Source organism: Pteronotus mesoamericanus, unplaced genomic scaffold (assembly GCF_021234165.1).
Source record: "Pteronotus mesoamericanus isolate MK-2021 breed Mesoamerican mustached bat unplaced genomic scaffold, CSHL_Meso_final contig_105, whole genome shotgun sequence".
NCBI lineage: Eukaryota > Metazoa > Chordata > Mammalia > Chiroptera > Mormoopidae > Pteronotus > Pteronotus mesoamericanus.
Window position 1 is genome coordinate 4845662 of NW_026555006.1, and position 21156 is coordinate 4866817.

Sequence of the window (21156 nt, forward strand, 5' to 3'; positions counted from 1 at the left end):
CAGCTAAATCATGAAGGACTTTACAAGACAATTAGTTTGAGCTAATACCCAAGGGAATTGGGCTTTAATGCAAGGGAAACAGACGAAGGGGCTTTAAGCAGGAATGTAGAAGGGGGCGGTAGTGACATGACCTGTTTGCATTCTAGAAAGATCACCATGGCTGCAATATTGTAGATTGGATTGCAAAATGGAAGGATTAGAAGTATGAAATTCAAACAAGTAGTTATTAACCTATTTGGTGATAATCCAAGATGATGGTGGCATGCACCCCAGTAGTGGCAATGGAGGTATAACAGTGGATGGATTTGAGATGGAATACTATAACTTAAAGGGTGGGCAAAGGAGATTAAGATGTGGCCAGAGAAAGAGGGGGAAAACTGGGAGTATGGTGTCATGTAAACCGATATAAGAGTACCCAAGAAAGGAGTGCCAACAATGTTAAATACTCCTTCCACACTCAAGGAAGATAGGATTAAAAGTATTTACAAGATCTACCATCAGGGAGGTCCTGGGTGACCCTGGTAAAAAGCAACCTCAGTGGCATGGCAGTAACAAGCAGGGCAAAAGTATTGAGGCACATACAGGTCAAATTTGTTGTGGAAGCACAGAGTTACCTAACCCTGTGAGTTAGGTGTGGGTCTGAGAATAGAGAATGCTTCCGGGAGTTCTCAAGGACCAACAGGAGTTCACCAGGGGAAGAGGCAGGGAAGGAAAATCTGGGCAGAGAACACCTCATGTACATGAGCACTACACGTGCTGCATGTATTTTGAGGGCACTAAACAAAATTGTGTGGTTTTGGTCAGTTCCTTCACCCATTTCCTCATCCATAAAGTGGGAATAATAATACTGATAGTATTTATGTCATCAGATTATTGATGAAGATTAAGGTAACTTACATAGAATACTGGGTATATATTAGGGATTCAATCAATGACCATTGACTCTCCCTTCGTTAAGGCATCACAATGAAACAATACTTTCAGATTTTAAAAAATGAATTTAATCTTTCTCTAGAAACAGTGCACTGATTTTACAAATGTCCACATTTGGTTTTTAATTCTCCAAGATGTTGTCAGTACAGCTGGTGAGATGCAACACACCACCCTTTGCCTCTGGAAGAGAAACCAGACTACAAAATGGACTGAGTACAGGAGCCAACAGAACTTGAAATGACAAGACCAAAAGAGTGGAAACAGTTAGTGTGACCCAACATCCTAACATGCCTGTTACATCAAACATTAAATATGGTAATTTGAGGGCATGTGTGTAGGGGAGAGACAAACACAGAAAATTCATTTGGGTACAATGTGATGGAGTTTGCAAACCAGAACTTTACCCCCAAATTAACAACAGCTTGTACAGAACAAAATGCTATTTTAAAACACATGGTTTGTACAGGTATTTGTTTTCTCTTGTAATTTTTGTAAAAAAAGTATCAAAACCTTCATGTCTTTAAATATATATATACATATACAGGTGGCTTTTCTAAAATTACTTTTTATAGCACAAAGTGTTTGCAAATACAGAGGGTTTCTGCTGATTCTTGACAATGCACATGGTGCACAGCCTGATGGAGTTTCCTGACTTCTTTTATTAACTGAAAATTTGAAGTTGTAATTCTTCCACCTCCAAGTTCTCCATATCCTGAAAATCCCCAATACCCTAAAAATACAGTGTGAGAAGACTCTGATACTTTATCTTCATGCATTGATCAGAGAGGAAATAGTTTATTATGAAACATTTAACTGCTAACCATTTATATTGTGTGAAATGATGAATGTATGGCCGAAGTTAGGGAGTGAGGTGGGCAGGTGCACATTCCTGTGCCCTCTCCTTATTCCCACCAGCGCCTGACAGGACACTGCTTGGGGTCCCCTCTGCAGACTCCACATCTTCCAAATGTCCAGTTTTTTTCCCCTCACTGTTAAGAAAAATCTCAGAGGCTCTTGACAAAATGGAATGCTTCTGTGAAAATCTTACTACACTTACATCAGTTTTCATTGACATACCAACAAACTTCAACTCAAATATAAGAAAAGCAGTCACTGTTTCCCTTTGGCCATTGGAAAGCTTGAGGCTGAAGACTGTCATGTCTACAAGTGCTGGCAAAGCATCCTGATGAATTTTCCATACACTGAGTGCCTCGTACACAATAAACGACCAAGATGTGTTTGCTTAATTGAAGCAGAAGTTAAATAAAAGTATTCTATAAAGTGCTTATATTGAACCTGTCATTCCATCCAGCCTCATTTCTTGCTAAGTCCCCCACGAGCTTTTTGCTTGTTATAATGAATCACATGCAGTTCCTTAAAGTTCCCATGCTGTTTCATGCCTCTGTGTCTTAGTTTTTAAGACTTAGCTTAAGGTCACTTCTCCTATGATGGCTTTCTTGACCCCACTCCTCATCTCCTTGGGTTGAAGTGACCTCTTGGTTCCACAACAGTACCCTGAAAAGAATCTATTCGTTTTGTTTCCATGTATGTCTTCCTCTACTGCTACTGTGAGATCCATAAAGACAGACAACATTTGATTGATCTGTACATCTGCAGTGCCTGACACTTGGTACCTAGCAAATGGTTCCAGTGAATGAATATATTGCAATTGCAAAGGGAGAATTGGAAGGATCAATAGTGCTTATTGCCATAAATTTAAATCTGATCTCATTCTGAGGTTACACGTTATCTCAGCCTGTTTTATAAATTATCATGCTATCAAAAGTAAATAAATGAAATTTTAGCCTTCCCTGTTTCTAGAAAGCTATTTCTGCCAGTGCCTTCATAATTTCATTGGAAAGATAGGTAGCAGGTTTGGTGCGACATTCAGACAGGGCAAAGTAGTCACCTGGAGGAGAAAAGGGAGGAAAAGGACCTGGACCAGTTTCTTTTAAATAGAGAAAAATTATCTGATAAATTTTCTGCCCTTCTGGCATTATCTCTAAGCTTCCTTTCAGCTTTACAGTCCAACGACTCTCTGACCTGCTCTTGACTATTGATATATGATGGTGTAGGAGCAAAAGGCAACAGAAATGCAACTAAACCTCAGAATGAGGCTTAAAAGCCTTCAGGACTAGAGGATGAATCTGACTCCTCAGATTTCACCTATTTTATTGCCATGTGACATGTGAGTATTCCACAATTTTGTTCTTTATAGGTTGCTCCCATAGCGGCCTCCTTCAAACTGTAGTTGTAGTATATTCAGAAAACATGAGTGTCTCTGAGAAAGTTGTATTTCATGATCACTTTGAGCTCTCAGGCTGAATTATCCTGACCCCATTCATTATTTTTTCTGTGAAGGCCAGGGTCTGAGTGAAAGTTTAGACATTTTGCGTTAGTCACTGTTATCATTTCCCCAGGAAATTCTATTTCTTTGGAGGCAGGTTACAGAAAAAGTTGCTTGTTTTGTGTAAACTTCAATTTCATGTTCATCATTTTTCTTCAGTCAAAAATTATTTTACTTTCTATTCTTGAAAGAATAGTAGTAAGTGATTAAGCTCCATAGGAGTTGGCCACCAGTTTTTAAAATTGTTTGATGGTGATCATTCTAGGTCAATTATTACATTTACCCTCTCAGTGGAGGTTTCAGGACTATCAACACATACATGTCATGAGGAAATTGCTTCTTTATGCAAAGCACAGTGCCCAGATTCCAGGATATGGTTGTTTCCTCAGAACTTAGGAGACCATGAGTGACGTAGAGAAAGGTCCTAGGAACAGGATGATAAGACTCCAGATTGTCTGCCTGGAAATTCAAAGGGTATCAAGCTGGTGAGACATCCAAGCTTCACTGAGTTTTGGGGAGCCGAGAAGTAGGGGAGAGGAATTTGCTTAAATGTGTCAAGTTCCAGGTATGTTAAGGTTAGATACATGTCCTCTGTTCCTACTTAAGCCAAACACTTCTGTGTCACATCTTGTCCCTGGTTGTCCAGTGGGAGTGAAGTGGTAAAACAGCAGAGTTAAGAAAAGACCTTGGATGAGAGAGCCGCAGGGACTCAATTCTTTCTGGGACTGTAGGATTATGTTTTCAATGGTAGACCCCACAATGAGATAAAGAGTACTTCTCCCCGTCTCCCCCAAGGCCCAGGAAAAGCAAAGAAAGTGTCCACAGTGAAAAAAAGATCTGTACATATACCTAGAGTTTTTCCTTTTATTTACAAAGCATTAAATCAAATCCCTGTGTGAACGTATATATCCAGTGTACTATCATATTGCATTTGTCATGTCCCCCTCAGGTTTATCCACTTTCTCTGACTAAAGTCCCAAATTAGTTTCATCTGTATGAACATATGATGGCAACTAACCTATGTATTTCACTTCCCTACCTAAGGGAAATGGTAGAGAGTAAGAGGAAGGGAGAGATGGAGATGTAACAAAACCTATTCCACCATCTTTATCCTCATCTGTAGTATATCTCAGAGATTCTGTGCCTAAGCCAGTCCCTAGAGTTAACTTGGGCTGTTCTGGAAACATCTCCAGTTAGCTCTCTGTAAGTAAGGAAGGTACCCTCAGCGTGCTTCAGAGGAACCTTAATGAATTCAACCCAAGTGTCCTGAAGGAAAATGAACTTACTCGAAATGCTGAACTTTAAAACAAGGAGTAGCCAAGGTTCAGGCATGTTCTCACCTGAGCTCACGAGAACTTTGGCATTGTGTCAAGTCTGTATGCTGGCCTTAACCACACGAGAGAAAGCCCAGGTAGGAGTCACAGAGCAATGGGTGAGCTGAAGGGCTTTCCTGATTGATTGGGGTCCCTAGAATAGCCAGAGGTGGAGAGATTCTGCCTCTTCCACTACATGTTTGCACACACCATGGTATCTGTCTTTTGAGCCACATTTACAGAGGCTCCTCTGAAATCTACAGATACCCTCTTGCAGACTGTTTTAAAATATATTTATCTTTATGTACGTGAACAACAACCATAGGTGTGCCTCTTCTCTAGATTTTTCTCTTGTACACACATGCAGACAAACATAAATGCACGCAGAGTCTGTGTGGTGGGCCAATCATACCCAAAATAAATACTCTCATGTCTCTAACTTATTTATAGAACTAATCTTATTTTTGAAGTTTGTTAATAAATAATCTAAATTGGGGAGGGAGTTGAAGTGTTTTTCCTTTTTTCTTTTTTTATGTGGATGGATAGCCACAAAGCATAATCATTTTTATTTACAAAAAAACCCAAAATTCCAAAACCTAAAAAATCCCCCCAAAATCAAATACTCTCTCTGTAAATATAGTTTTTAAATGATGAGTAAGCTACTGTACCATCGGCCCCATTTGGTTATGTACATTATGTTAGTCACTCAGCAGTAGCCATTCCATGAATTCCTCATGGGTAGTGCAACCAGTTAAAAAGTGTATAAAACATTATACATATAAAAACTCTCACATCCTTTGGATGTTTGCAGTTCATCATAACTTTGTGGTTACCTTTCCGCAACATAAATTAAAAAAAATTTCTCTCTCTCACACACACACACACGCTCACACAGACCCATATACCCTTCCATTCAGGCATACAATATCCAGAGAGTGTAGTGCATGGAACTGAATTCCGTGAGGCACGAAGGGAGTGGTCCCATCCTCAGGGCAGTCCATCATCTTCAAGGCTTAATGCCACTCGCTGGGGAGACACAGCAAAGAAATCATCATTAAACCCATAGGAGTTATTTATTGAGTATGCACAAGGCACCAGACATTCAATTACTTTACACGCGTTAACTCATATAGTCTTCAAACTACCCTAAGAGACAGGTTTGTCATACTTATTTTACAGATGAAAAAATTGAGACTCAACGAGCTTAAACATTTGTCCTGGATCACGTAGCAAGTGGGTGAACTAAAATTTGAACCCAGATCTGTGTGAATCCAGAGCTTTAGTTTTCTCCATTATTCTGTTCTGCTTCTTTGTAAAGGAACGCTGCAGAGATCTAAACTTTCACAATCCTTTCTAATAGGTTTTTAGGTTTGCTCAGCTTTAGTGGGTTAGTTTTGGCATATGTTTAACCCTAGGTTATTAGCTACTTGTTTCTAGCATGATAGTTACAGTTAGGAAGGTAATCTGCTGCACCCCTCTCAACTAACTATACAGAATTGGAAGGCAATGCAGGTGAATGAAACTCAGTACCTCTTTCCTTTACCCCTGACTTTCAAGTTATTAGATGCTTTATTAGTCACAAGTGGCTGACCACTGCATGGTGAAACCACTAACCTCTGAGCCAGTCTATTTCATTGCGGACAGTGGACTTTAGTTCTCTCCTATCCTGACATGAAATCTGCTTCTTTATATCTCCTGATGTTCCCTTATTCTATCTCTGACTCAGAGAGTGCTATACAGATGACACTTGAAATTTGCTGAGTGAGTTCCCTTCCTCTGGAGTGTTTTCTTTTCTGGGCTGCATATCTAGCTTTCCCCAACTGGTCCTGCTGTACTCCTGTTGCCGCCTCCTCCATTTCCTCAGGACCCTCCTTTGGACAGATCTGTGTTTCAGCATCTCCTCACAGCCATGTCAATTTGGGCTAAGCACTTCACCTCTCTGAGCCTTGGTTCCATCATCTGTCAAGTGGGAATAATAATAGGACTTACTTCCTAGGGTTGTTGGGAAATCAAATGTGATAATATATGTAGAGTGCTTAATACAGTACTTAACACTCACAGGGTCCAGAATGTTCTAGATCAACCTAACCAGTAAGAAATACAACCAGACTAGCATGCATTTTCTATCCCTGGACATTCTACCTACAGTAAAAGGTAACTCCATTGCCTTTCAAATCCTCTTTCGGTTATTTGTTGTTTTGAGTGCCATGGCTTTCCTCCACTAGCACAGATATTTGAGAGCACGTTTTCTAGTCCAGTTACCATCCTATTCTCTCTAAGACAGATCTCTAGGTCAAGGGCAGGTCCCAGAAGTGCTAAGGGAGCTACCTGAGAAAGAGAAAGGGGAGAGAACAGGTTGTTGGGAATGCTGGTTTCCACAGCTTCAAGGCTATTTGCCTCATGATATACTGGAAGGAGCATGTGGGTTTTTGCGAATATACAGACTGGAGTTTAAATCCTGGTTCTGCCACTTCCTAGCTGTGATCCTGGGCATCATTTAATTTCTGAGTCTGTTTCCTCATCTGCAAAATGAAGCTACTAATATCAACTTTATAAGCTTACTGTAAAGACTAGTAAATAAGAAAATATATATAAAACACTGAGTAGTGTCTGATACGTAGCATGTTCTCACTAAATGATGATTTCCTTACCCTATTTCCTACCCTATTTCTCTGCAACTGGCAGGAGCTTATTCCGTGGTTCTACTGTAGATTCATTAGGAATGGCTCCTCCTGAGTGGTTATTTCCATCTCTGGAAACAATGCCACTTCCCATGTGCAGAGTACTTTGTAACTCACAAAGCACTCTCACATGTGCTATCTCCCTTGAACTTTACAAACTTAGGAGGCAGATAGAAGAGGGGTTATTATTCCCATTTTATAAATAAAAATGAGCAGAGACAGGACTAAGAACAGAGGGCTGCAGAACAGTGAAACTGGGAGTCACCTCCTTACTCCAAGCTCAACGTTTCCTCCACTGTGCCCTGTCTAATCTTTAAAAATTAGTCAAGTAGCAGTTTTCTTGGATTGGCCCAGGCTAAGGATCCTCAAGGCCACCTGTCAGCCCCCCTCACATGCTCAGCTTCATTTCCCACGTCTCCCCTTCGCGTACAATTTGCTTCAGCAGCAATTCTGTCTGTTCTGCTTATACTCAACCACATCTTCCGCATGCCATTTCCTCTGTCTGCAACTAACCCATCTTTTCTCTTTGCCCCAATACCCAGCTTACAGGTTGCAGCCTTCCAGAACCAGAAAGCCTTCTAGGATTGGCTGTACCTGCCTGGGGTCACACCCTCACTCCTCAGCCCCTCGGACTCAGAGCGGCACTGCCCTACCTTGCACTTGACGACAGGCAGTTCGGAAAGAGGGATCTTCGGGAGTTGGTGCAGCTGTGACCTTGGTTCTCCCGGCAAGACAAAAAGCTCCTTGAGGGCAGGGGCTGGGTCTTCCAGTTCTCTGGTCTCCCCAAGACAGGGCTCTGCCCACAGTGGGCGATCAAAGCTGCTGATTGCCTGACGGGGGATGGACTGGATGACCTAGGTGGTTACACTCCGCCCCCTGACTCTGCTACACAACCATGACACCTGCTCCGGCCACTCTGCAGCTCTCGCTCCCCCAGCAAGCTGTGCCCTGTTGTGCCTCTCAGCTTTTGCATATGCTTCTGTCTGGAACGCCACTGTCCTCCTCCTCTATCTGGAAAACTGTCATCACTCTTTCAGGGATGTAGTTTATCTGTCACCTCATCTTCGAGGCATTTCCTGCCAAATTTCCCAAACAGAGTTAACAGCTCCCCTGTTGGTTTGTTCGACAAACATTTGCTGGGAGCCACCTATGCTACGCTAGGCATCAGGGAAACAGATAAATCAGGCAGTCCTGCCCTCAAGGAGCTCACGGTCCAGTGGGAAAACCAAAGAGTAAAAAGGCAAGGTGACCAGAGTGTGACAGGTGCTGTGATGGAGAGAGGCTGTGGGAAAACAAACAAAGCCAGGGAAAGCGCCTAGAAGAGAGGGCTCCTGAGCTTCCACCATGGCACTTGGCACACAGTTGCACAATAGTAAGTGACTCTAACTTCCGCCAGCTCCTTGGGAGCAAGTGCATTCCTTCCTTACTTCTGAACACTTCATACCTAATGTGGTGCTGGGCTCACATCCAGCATACAGCATTTGTTGAAATGAATACATTTGAATTGAATGGCCACAGTTACCCTTCAAGGTCAAAGGTTCTGAAAGCTTACTCGGCAGAAAGAAAGACATGGTGTCTTTACTTCCAGGAAGAGCCTCTAGGTAAAAGATGGTCCTGATACCCTCTACCCCAACTATCTGCCCCAACATTTCTGTGTCCCCAGGGCCTAGATCACTGCCTGGCACATGGTGGGTTCTTGATAAATGTTTGAAGGATGGGAGGAAGGGAGGAAGGGAGGGAGGAAAGGAGGGAGGGAGAGAGGGAGAGAAGGAGGGAGGGAGGGAGGAAGGAAGGAAGGAAAGAAGGAAGGAAGGAAGGAAGGGAGGGAGGGAAGGAAGGAGGGAAGGAAGGAAGGAAGGAATTCTTTCAGCAAGGAATACTTACTGCAGGGTAGACATGGCCAATCTGAGCAGTCCTCCCTATGTGGAGCTCATCTTCATCCTCTTCTTCTGTTGTTTTCCTGTACACTGGGTTGTCAAAGTTCATGCTTTTGGTGTTCTTCCGCTTCCAGTTTCTCCAGATCAGGTAGCCACTCATGCACAGGAGGGCTATTACCGCTGGAGAGAGAGACACGTTACTGGATCTCCAGAGGGCTCCAGCCTGTGGCTCAGACATCATTGCATCTCTTGCCACCTCTCTAATTTTACTGCTCTTGTTCCTTAGGCTCTGTTTCTGCATGTTTTTTGTTTTTTGTTTTCCTGCTGCTTGGAAGCCCTTTTCCTGTCTCTTCTTTCATTAATTACTTATCCTACAAATCCAGCTCAAATGTGAAATCTTGCTCAACTTCTCAAGGTAGGGCCAATTGCTCCCTCATGTGTTCCGAGACCATGGTACCATACTTTACGTATGTGTACCCCACTAGCCTGAGCTCTTTGAGGGCAGGGACTGTGTCCTCTTTCTTTTTCTATGCCCAGTGCCTTGCACTGAGTAGATGCTCAGTAACATGGGCTGAGTAAATGAGTGAATTTCTTCACCACACCTTTGCCCTGGTGCTGCTGCTTCCCTGGATTTCTCTAAGAAAACCATTCTCTCCCCAAATTAGAGGGGCTTTGCAAGATGACAGAGCAGGGAAACATGGGCTCTACATTAGAATAAATGAATATGTTGATGCTTAAAGGAGGAAGTTCTCAAACAGAGCTGGGCAAAAATGAAGCAAGCATCTTTCTAGGATAGTAAGCAATCGCCCTGAGCATTTACATGGAGGCTGGATAACAGCTATCCCGGGTGCTACAGAGGGAGTTTCTACTATGATAATATGATACCAATTAATACCCATTGAAGACAGGAACAAGGCAAGGATGCCTGTTATCACTGTCACTATTTATTGTTCCGGAGATATAGCTATGCAATAAGACCAGATAAAGAATGGAAGGGAACATATATAGGAAAGAGAAAAATAAAACTGGTATGTCTGGAAAATAGTAGAAAAGCAGATGAAAAACTTTTAGAAATAATTTTAGTTAATCAAGAATCCACATAAAAATCAAGCTTTCACATTAATCAGCAATAACTAATTAGAAAATGGAATGGAAGAAGAACACATTCATAATTGCCTATCAAAAATTATAAAATATCTGGGATAACCTAATAAGATGTATGCAAGTCCTATACGATCTACAAAATTCTACTGAAGGACATAAAAGAAAGTTCCAATAAATAGAGATATGTCATATTCCTTGATGGGAAGCTTCAATATTGTAAAAACATAAATTCTCTCCACATCAATGTATATATCCAAAGAGTAAGATGCCATCATAATTTTTATAGATTAACAAGATGATTTTAAAGTTCATCTTGAAGAGAAATTGAATAAAAATGCTAGGAAAAATGTTCTAAGAATAATAATGTCCTGTTGGATATTAAAACATATCACAAAGCTGTGCTTCCAGTACATAGGAATAGACAGATAACTCGTGGAGAAGAATAAACAGCCTAGTAGCAGATCAAAGTATGTAAGAGCATGTGGTTTATAGTAAAGATGACAATTCAAGTCAGGAGGGAAAAACAAACTGTTCAGTAATGGTCCAGGGAAAACTAGACAGGCCTACAGGAAAAAAATAGTTAAATCTCTACCTCACAGCATACTCCAAAATAAATTCTGAATGTATTAAGTATATTAGTATTTAAATACTAAAAGAATGTTTAAAGTAGAGGAAAAATATGTAGGGAGCTATTTGAATAATTTAGAGTGAGGCAGACCTTCCTAAGCAAGACCCAGATATCATAACACAAAAGATTAATATATCTGATACTTAAACATTAATTTATGCATGGCAAAAGATACCATAAACAAATTTCAGGTGGCATTATGGGAGAAAATATTTGTAACATGTTTAATGTTCATTATATATAAACATTTCTATAAGTAAGAGTAAGACAAAGAACCAATAGAAAAAAAAAAAGGACTGTGAATAGGCAATTCATTAAGGATGAAATATAAATGGCTAATAAGCTTATGAGGCAGGAAAAATAAAAGCAGGAAAAGAATGCTAATCTTTCTCCCCTCAGATTAACAGCAATATAAAATATTGATTATATCAGAGTGGATTATTGTCATGGAAACGGCACACACATGCCCTTCTATAGAGCAGAGGATGCCAGGAAAGGGGCTGATTTCTCTTTCACTAAACAATGCTCGGAGTCTTTCCCACTTGCTCCACTCAGTGTAAGGCTGGAATAGCCTCACCATCACCGTTACCGTTGAAGCCTTTCAAGACCAATTCAAAGGCCATCTCCTCCAGAAGTATTTACCATTCCCTCTCCACAGAGTATCGCGCCCCTATTACAGCACATTGCATGTATTAATACCCGTGTGTAATCACTTCCTTATGACTAAATCTGATTAAGGACAGAAAGCTCTAAGTCTTTTTTTTTTTCTTCTTCTTCCCTGGATCCTTGGCACTTGGCACAGTCCCTTGCACAGTGTAAAATTAAAAAAGAAAAATAAAAAAAAACACTTCCTAACTCACCACCATACTGGGGATTCCCAGGATAAGTTGGCAAAATTCTACAAATGACCTTAACCTTGACCCCGAGGCACTACTCATGGGCAAGTAAGGGAGACAAATCTATGAATGGACAATCACAATCCAAAGATCCCACCAAGAGATGGCACAGGCGTGAGAGACAGGATGTAGAGGAGACTATGTGAACATTGGGATGGGGGAGAATGAATCAGCCCCTGGCGCTCTTTGTGAGATTTAACTCAATGTTATATTCCGGCCTGCTGAGCTCCGTCTAGTTCCAAACTGCCCGTCCCCGCCGCGCTCTTCTGAGCCCCCTCCCATTTCCCACTCCTGGCTTCGCTCATGCTGCCTTCACTGCTTGGGTTGCTCTTGATCCTTCTTCACTTGGCTGACTCAGCTCACACTTCCACTGGGAAACCTTTCCTGCCTGCTTTTCTTCTCTTCCAATTCTAAGTTAGATGCTTCCTCGGCACTTCCACTGAACCGCGTATGGCTTAATATTAGGGCTTATCATGTCAGAATCAAATGATCTGTATTATGTTTCTCTCTCTGATAAGACTATAAGCTTGGAGGATGGGAACCATGTCTTATCTATTTTTAGCCACCTCCCCTCCCCTTATCACAGAATCTGGTACATTGCAGCTGCTTGATAAATGTTGGTGGAAGACCAAACAGAAAGAGAACAGGATGGCATGATCAAAGCAATGGTAAGCAGCTCTACTCATTAATTCAACAAATATTTTATTTTCAACCCTGTGCCAGACACTGCTGGGAGCTGGGGAGAGGGGCGAGCATGAGAAACGCCACCCCGGTTCCAGGACGCCTATGGTTCAGCCTCACATGGCTCGCATGCGGGTGGTGGCCTGGAGCCAGGTCCTAAAGGGCCTTGTATGTCAAGCTAAGAACCAAGCTAAATCAGGTCTGGGAAGTGGGCAGGAAGGCCGCCGGGGCAGGAAAAGGTCATGGGCAGGGCAGCATGCTAAGTGCTCTGCCCTCCTATTGCTGTCCCCCAGACCCTGGGCAGGGTCTCTCTTCTCTCTGCAGTGACGGGGGGCCACACTCACCCATGGGCACGATGATCCCAACGACAGCAGCAGTGACTGTTGAGCCCATCTTGCCGCCTTCATTCCCATCTGCAAAACACAAACGTTTGCAGGATGATGTTTCTCTTGTTCCTGGTGGTCTGTCTGTCCATCTGCATTATCAGTTTGTTTTTAAGAAGTGATTAAAACGGGACACAATATCACATAGTGCAATCAAGAGTACAGGTTCCTGTGTCAAACTTCCTCGGTTTAAGTCCAGCTCTACTATTCACTACTTGTGTGACCTTGGGCAAGTTATTACATGTTAAAAATATATTTCTTTATCCTGGGGATAATATTACCTACCTCCTAGGGATATTGTTAAGATTAAGTGGATGATTTATGTGAAATGCTTACTTAGCGCAGTGCCTGGCACAGCCATGCTTAGTTCAAAGAGGGTGGGGAGTGGGGTATAGGGTATATAAAAGCACATTCTAAACTGAAAAGTGCTTGGAAAGTGAACTGTAGTTTTTAAAAAGCCTGTTGTTGCATCTTTTTCACTCTTACCACCATCTTCACTCTAACATTTGTACAGCACTTTGTAGTTTAGAAGGTATTTGTCCCTTGGATCCTCATGGCAGCCCTCTGAGGTGTGACGGGACCAGGATCTACTTTTGCTCCAAGACAGGAGATGACTGTCCCCTGGCAATGGCCCAAATGCCATCCTCTCAGTGTGTCTGGGTCTCCAAGTTACCCTAAGGGAGCCTAATTATTAAGGGGAGAAACAAGCCCACTGCTTACAAAGATGAATGCGGCCATGACCTGGCCTCTCTCTCTGGCCTGAGCAAACACTGGGCAGCCTAGTTAAAGCCCAGAGCGTGAGGAAGCCAGTAGGACTCCGGGTCAGAGGCTTGGCCCTGGATGGGAGGAACCGCCTCTCCAAACTTCCGGGTAAGTGCTCGGCTCTGAAAATCCAGCCTCTATCGGGAGGACAGACCCAGTTAGAAAGGCGCTGCGGAACTGCTGGGTTTCTGGGCCATGCGTGAATGGGAAAGTTTACCCTCTTAAACTCCCCGTGGCAGGTAACTCAATTAAAAAGGTATTTGCTGCTTAATGAGACAGAACTTTTCTAGCAGTGATAATTACTGTTTCCGATGATTTAATAAGTGGCGAACTTAATTACTTTTATCCCAGGGTTTGGAAAGAGGCACGAGCAGACTATTTATGGATATTATCGTCTGAGGGACCAAGTGAGGGTGCTGAGAACAGAGGCCAGAGCTGTTGAAGTTTCCAGATCTAAGGGACACACCCTCAGGTACATGTCATAACAGTAACACGCAGACACACACCCAGGGCAGCAGAGGCTGTGCATGTGTGAGCATTTCTGTTTACGCCGTCTCCTTTGCCTCTCATGATCTTGTGAAGCAGGTAGGAGAAGGGTTATTATTATTCCACTTTGTAGTTGAGGAAACTGAGGCTCAGAGATAGAAAGTAGCTTCCTTCAAGACCCTCTATCAGTTAGGGGTACCTAAGACTCCTAAATCGCAGGTGGGCACTCTACGTCTCTTTGCTTCCTGCACAGAGATACCAATATTCACCTCTGGTATGATCTCTGCTTCCCACATAGTGCCCCCTGCTGGCTTCCTATGTCATGAAAGAAGGCAGAACTCATATCCTTACAGTGTTGGGAGTGGTTGCTAGTTGCAGGGCTTGGGGTAGACGGGCTGATGCTGGAAGCCCTGGGGGCATTAACTGAGCTTGGGACGGCAGCTGCCAGGCTTGGTGTCTCCGTGCTGTGGTTCTGGTAGGTGGGGCTGCGGATGGTGGTCCCAGGGGCTCTCGTGGAGTCAGACACTGTCCTCGTTGTGGTAGAGGCTAACGTCGTAGTTGAGGTAGATTGAGGTGCTGGAGAGGAAATACCATGGAGGTCACTTGGATGGAGAATTTTATTGCTTTAGTGCCTAAATTATTGCCTCTATGGATTATACTTATGAACTTCTCCTCACGGCTCAGCTCAAGTGCCACCTTTGTGAACCCTCCCCTAATCCTCCTGAATGGGCTGTGATCTTTTTTCTTCAGCTGAATCCCAAGCACTATGCCTGTGTTTATCCTGCATGTTGATTTGATAAAAGTGAGTTATTAAAACAATGCTATAGAATTAGGTCTGGGCAAGACCACTGTAAAAGCCTGGGAGGAGAGGAAATCACATATATCTAGAAGGATTTTACTCACATACTTTTATACCATTAGGTTTAAGATCTCATTCCATTTTAAGCCATTGAATCTGGAAATCATAAATGGTGCAGCAGACTTATGCTCAAACAAAAGGCCTTGGCCCTGCATCAAGACTGGGGAAAGATATAAATTTATATGGTTGAAGTATTAACCATCAGCACCAATCACATCACGAAAGGGCTTCTATGTAGTGTTTTAAGTTCTGAGCAAGAAATAGGCAAGCTCGTATTCACCCACACGAACGTGTAAACAGTAACTAAAGCCAAGGGATCAAGGATTCTTAATTTAAAGTCTTCAAGGGGTTCTAGAAAGCCCCTGAAAATGAATGAAAACACGTTGTCTGTATTTGTGCACTGATGGGGGAAGTGAGAAGAGGAAAGCCTTGGAAGGAACCTGAGGGACATCAGCATTCAAGAAGGAAAAGAAAAGGAGCCTGCAAAAGCAACTGGAAGCCAGAGCTGATGTAGGAAAACCAGGAGCACGCAGTGCCCTAGAAGCCAAGGGAGGATTTCAGCAGGATGGGGTCTGGCGTGGCCAGGGGCCAGCCCTCCTGGTAGGTCCGCTCACCTCGGTAACACCTCTTCATGTCTGGGCCCAGCCACATTGTGTCAGGACAGGCACACGTGTACTTGGGAGAGTGGCTGGAGATCTGAGGAGCAGGAAGGCACAGGTACTCACAGCCTCCATTCGGCTGGGCAGTCAGCTCGCAGGCATCAGCAGCTAAGGGGAGCGAGGGGGAGAGAGAGGGAGAGATGAGGCACAGACGGGACCTGCCAGGTCTTCCCTCCTCCCAAGGACACCCCTCCCACTCAATTTGCTCAGAAAGCTTTTTCTACTACTTTTATTGGGCACCTTCCAGCACTGTACCTGGTGTTTTATCCCCACTTTCATTTAATCCTGATATCAGCTCTGGGAGGTGGGTGTTGTGCACCAGATTGACAGATAAAAGACACCTAGGCTCACAAGGACAATGGACTTGTCAAAATGGCACCTCTAGTAATTTTGGAGACAGAATTTAAGTTGAGGTGTGTTGGACTCCAGAATCCATGTTTCCCCCCTGTGCCACACGCCGCTTCTCTTTCTTATTTAAATTTCTAGATTTAGAATAGGGCAGCAGCCCTATCTGCTTACCGCCCGCTTGCCTTTTCACTTCCCCCTGGCGGCCGGCCCCCTCCCTTACAGTTTAGTGTCCCCTAGTGATAGAGGGGGAGACACCAAGTAACAGGGCTCCTGGCTTCTGTTCCCAACCGACAAACTATCACTGTCTGGCCCTGGGATATATTAGTTTATACTACTGTCAAATGGGTACAAATAAATAAATGAGAAACAATGTGCTCCTCATGGCAGAAGGAGCTCTGGAATCTGAGTCAGATTTTAGTTCTGCCACCTGCTAACACTATTTTACCTCTCTGAGCCACAGCTTCCTCAACTGTTAAATGACAACAATACCCACCTACATTTCACAGGATTGGCAAAAATAAGGCATTTATATATTTATTTCTTTTTTACCCAGGCCTATTTCTCCAAGATCTTGCTTGAGGCAAAATGAGATGAAATACATGACAGCAAAGCACCCTCCCAACGAGAGGGATGGGTGCCATTATTCGTGGGGGGTGCTGAGACATTATGCCACAGGAACGTGAACCAGCCTGCCTCGGGGAGGGAGGGGCCACGGGCAGGGGACCTGGGACCAGGGAAGGCTCACCTCTGGGCTGCTTCAGCTCATGGAAGATGACAATGTCATGTGGGTTATTGAGGTTCTCAGCTAGGATGGAGATTTCCAGGCCATTGAGCCGATTTGCACTGAAAATGGCCTCATTCTCCAAGTCTGTCCAGAACACCTTGTCCTGTGGGGTACAGATGCAGAGGTTGGAGGCCTAGAGCCTAAATCCATGACCTCAGCCTGAGGGCTCAGCCCCAAACCACAGTCATAACAACTGCCTTGCCATCTCCCCTGTCCTCTCCTGCACACAGACTCACAGTGGGACTCGCAGCCTCTGATCTGTGCCGTGTGCTCTGCCTCCCTTCTGTCACAGAGAGTTATTTGGTGATTCTGTACTTCGCCTGGAGGCTGCTCCTTATGCCTGGCTAGGCCTGCCTCCTGGAGCCACTGGGATAAACCTCAGTTTGGCTCTCTGTTAGTTGTTACCATAACTGGGGCCAGGACCATGATTGGAGGGCATTTGTGAGCTACTGAGGACTATCTCCTGCTGGGCCTCCTGCACCCGGTGGTTAGTCCAGACAAGCCTGGATGTGCATCTGCAGACATATTCACATTGATAGGCACAACCATGCGGCCTCATGCACTGATCTGGACACATAGCCACATGCTCATCTACACCTAAATAAGCACTTGTCTAAGTATCGGTGTACGTATTTACATGCACAAGCACCAGCATATACAGGAATGAACTCTTTTAAATGTATTCACGTACATACATACACATACACTTACATGTACATGGCACAAATACGCATAAGCATATACATATCCGAATACACCTGTCTTTTGGAGCAGGGGCTGGCCTTGCAGGTGGGGGTTTACCCATAAATTCAGAGCATTGCTGCGTGATATTGCTTCAAGCAAATTTTGCCAATGCCCACCACAGACCACTGTCCCTTTGCCTTCTCCTCCCTTTGGTGGCTGTTAGTTTTGGGGAAGAGGTAGGTGTCTGAGACCTTGGATGGTTCTCACTTCCTCATTCCCCAAGGAGAAAGGTTGTTAGGGTCAGAACACGGGAGGGTCTTAACCCTCACCCTCCTGGGATCTTCCTGAGGCCTGGGATAATGTCTGATTCACTTCTCTGACCCCAGGGTCCAGGAAATGTCAGTAAAAGTGTGCTGAGTTGAACTGCATCTCGCAGGCCATTTCCAACAATAAATGACTGTGAGGAAATAGATATTCCTTCTTCCCTCCTTTCCTTTATTGGGTACCTTCTGTACATGTGCGGGGTGCAGAGGGTTCTGATGGAAAACATACATGGTCTAGCAACTTACCTGTGAGCAGAGCTCTGAGCAAGCGGTCTGGGGAAGGGAGTACAGGAAAGGCTGCCAGGTGACCCACGGGCTGCAAAGCCTTTGCATGGAGGCAGCTCACACAGGGTGCACAGACACATCCATTGGCCTCCCCGTCCCTTTGTTTCCATTTGGAAGACTCTCAGGGGGTCATCCTATCTGAACAAAACGTTTCTAGGCTGCGGCTTCCTGACAGGGCCGTGCCTCCCATCCCGGGGCTTACCTCAAACACAGCTATCCCAAAAGGGTGGCTCAGGAAGTCAGGGGAGGAAATCAGCATCTTTCTGTTGCCCCCCCTGAAGTCAATGCTGGACAGCTGGTGCAGCTTGGAGTCCACCCAGTATAAGCGCTGGTTCAGCAAATCTTGGGGAAGAGAAAGGGAACAGGGGATCCAGGCTGGAACCACAGCCTGGATCTCTGCTCCCCTGTACCTCCTCCCTGCCCACATCTCCAGGCCAGGCCTCAGACGGAGGCCATTCTGGGCCAACCGTCAGGAAACACGGGCACTGGTGCTAGAAGCGGGATGCAGAAACAAGGCCCAGGGGCTAAGGACAGTGGTCAGGAGCAGGTGCTAGAACAGCCCCCAATCTCGGGAAGGCAGGGCTCACCCAGGGTGATTCCATTGGGCCACTCAATATTGTCTGACACCAGTGTTTGCCGATCCACACCATTGAGCCCAGACTTCTCAATCTTGGCCTGGTACCCCCAGTCAGACCAATACATGAACCTAAAAGAGAAAAGAACCCAATAGGGCTTCTTGTCGAGGACATGATTGGGGTGGTCTGGATCACAAGGGCTCAATGGCCCACTGAATGTTGAAGATTATGCTTGGCAGGAACTGGGAAGACCTCTGAAATCCATTGGAACCATCAAATCTTAGAGTTAGCAGGCGCTTTAGTCTTCACCTCATCTGAGTCTTGGGAAGCCTGTGTTCCCCCAGTGTCCACCCGGCCTCCGCGGGCCAGCCTGGGAGCCCACCTCTCACTTCCGGCCGCTCCAGCCAGAGCCCAAGCGTGCCAGGGTGCGGAGGGCCCTTGTCAACCCTCTCTGACTTCTCCAGTCAACAGAGCAGAAAGTGGATGACCCACCAGGGTCACACAGCTAGCACTGCCCAGGGCTCCTCTCCCTTTTTTGTTGAACATTTATTGGGTACTTACTATGTGCCAGGCACTGGGCTGAGTGGTTTCACCTCATGTACTTACATCAGGACTATGGAGGAAGTCAAAGGGAGGCAGATTTGGTAATATGAGAAAACAAACAAACAAACAACAATAAGAAAAATACTTTCTAATGGGCAGAACTGCCCCAAAATGAAACAGGCCCCAGGAGAAGCAATGGGCTCCTGTGCTTGGAAGTATGCGAGCAGCCACCATAGATGCCCACCTGCCTCGTGCAGCAGCCTTAGGGCAGGCTTCCCGCCCCGGGAGCTCCTGCCAGGCAGTCTCTAGAGCCAGGCTCTGCTCTGAGGTGGTCTCATTCTATGACAGGATGAGTGAGTGGTGGAGTCCCAGAACCTTGGTGACCAATGCCCCAAGAATGCTTGATTGGGAGTTAATGGGCTGAGGGGCCCAGGGCCCTCAAAACACCTCTTATGACAGACACATGAGGACCGAGTGCCTACGGTGGGAGAATGGGAAGTTCTAGGTAAGGACACTCACCCTCGCAGGGGGTCAACGGCAATGGCCCGGGGTTCGCTCAGGTCATGGCTGAAAAGAGTGCATCGGCGGCTGCCATCGATGGTGGCCACTGAGATGGTCTTGTTGCCCGAGTCAGTCCAGTAGAGGTGCTTGTGGACCCAGTCCACCGCCAGGCCCTCCGGAGAGTGCAGCTGCTCGTCAATGAGGACCGCCTGCTCTGCCGGGTCGCTGGCCTTGTCCATGTAGGCGCTAAGAGCAACCAGAGCTGGCCATGGGGCGAGCGTCCTACCCACGCATCCCTCCGGAGCTTCCTGTTCACCCTTCTCTCTCTCTTCCCTCTGGGCTGTGGCAACGGATTCCAGAGGAGCTTGGCTCCTTTCTATTCAACACATTCCCAGGCCACCATGGTAAGCTTATGGGCTTGAACCCGCCACAGCCTCTGGCCCAGCAGAGCTCAGTTTAGTGGGGGACAGAAATTTATAGCCAGATAATTACAGTCTAATGGGATTACGGAAAGTATTTGGGGCTATAGCAGCAGAGAAATGGAGACGACATCATCCTAGAGGGTTGCAGAAGGCTTTGTAGTCAAGTCCTGAAGGACTAGTTTGTTAGGAACACAAAAAACAGAAAGCAGAGGAAACAGCATGTGCAAATGCCCAGAAGTGTGGGACATTGAATAAGGGGAGATATTGAGTGGGTGGGCGGGATGTAAGGCTGGAAGTAAGTGCAGGAAGGGGCCACGTCAGATGGACTCTACAAGCCATGCTAAGGAGTTGGGATTCTACCCGGGGGCAGGTAACCGAACAGGTAAGAGGACACAGTCAGATAGGCACGTTGGGTCACTGTGGCACCTGTGGACTGTGAGGTGGATTGGAAGAGGAGGGAATGAAGGCAGGGAGACTGGTTAGATGGCTGTTTACTGCATCCAGGTGGGAGATAAAGAGGGTCTGCAGGAAGGCTGTGCCAGTGAGAATGGAGAGAAGGGGCTGAAGATGCAGTGGACACTCAGGAGGCGACATTAACAGGATTTTCTGTCTTCCGAACGCTGTTTTTCCCAAGGTTTTCTTCTCCCCCATAACCTCTCTCTGGGCAGTCAGTCCCACAGCGGCCACTGCCATGTGTAACTCTGACTGTCCCATCCCGACCACTCTCTTAAGCTCCGAACTGTAAAGCCAACCAGCCTCCCTCGGCGTCCCAGGGACACCTTAAATGCAACACACCCCAAACTCCTCACCTCCATTCCCCTCCCCTCAGCCAGCGGCTGGACTGCCCGACCCGCCACTTGTTGCTCCTCCCCAGCTCCCGCCTCAGGGAACAGCACCAATGTCCACAAAACCTCCCGAGCCAGAACCTGAAGCTCCCAAAATGAACCTGGGAGTTCATCTGGACTCTTCCTCCTCAGTCCCATATCCAGTCTGTCATACAATCCTGCCTCTTTCAGTAACAACTGTCGGACAGGTACTGCTCTAGCTGTTCCTGTGTGTGTCACTGTGACCTGAGTATGTCT

At 45.4% G+C, this 21156-nt stretch overlaps 1 protein-coding gene across 10 annotated transcripts in view; it reads right to left on the reverse strand.

Annotated features, from left to right (window-relative positions):
- Positions 1-1031: 1031 nt before the first annotated feature.
- The window catches only part of LRP8 (LDL receptor related protein 8), a 74782-nt gene continuing 54657 nt past the window's right edge, over positions 1032-21156 (reverse strand). For 7 of the 10 annotated variants that reach the window (XM_054573326.1, XM_054573318.1, XM_054573310.1 and 4 more), the window contains 10 exons: positions 19671-19898; positions 18621-18739; positions 18236-18375; positions 16703-16844; positions 15565-15717; positions 14443-14667; positions 12805-12873; positions 9159-9331; positions 7928-8104; positions 1032-5619 (listed from right to left, as the gene is read on the reverse strand). In XM_054573326.1, coding sequence (XP_054429301.1) covers positions 5581-5619; positions 7928-8104; positions 9159-9331; positions 12805-12873; positions 14443-14667; positions 15565-15717; positions 16703-16844; positions 18236-18375; positions 18621-18739; positions 19671-19898 — 1465 coding nt within the window. In that variant the 3' untranslated portion in view covers positions 1032-5580. The remainder of the gene's footprint in view (positions 5620-7927; positions 8105-9158; positions 9332-12804; positions 12874-14442; positions 14668-15564; positions 15718-16702; positions 16845-18235; positions 18376-18620; positions 18740-19670; positions 19899-21156) is intronic. The other 3 variants (XM_054573330.1, XM_054573302.1, XM_054573291.1) reach the window with 1 other exon arrangement.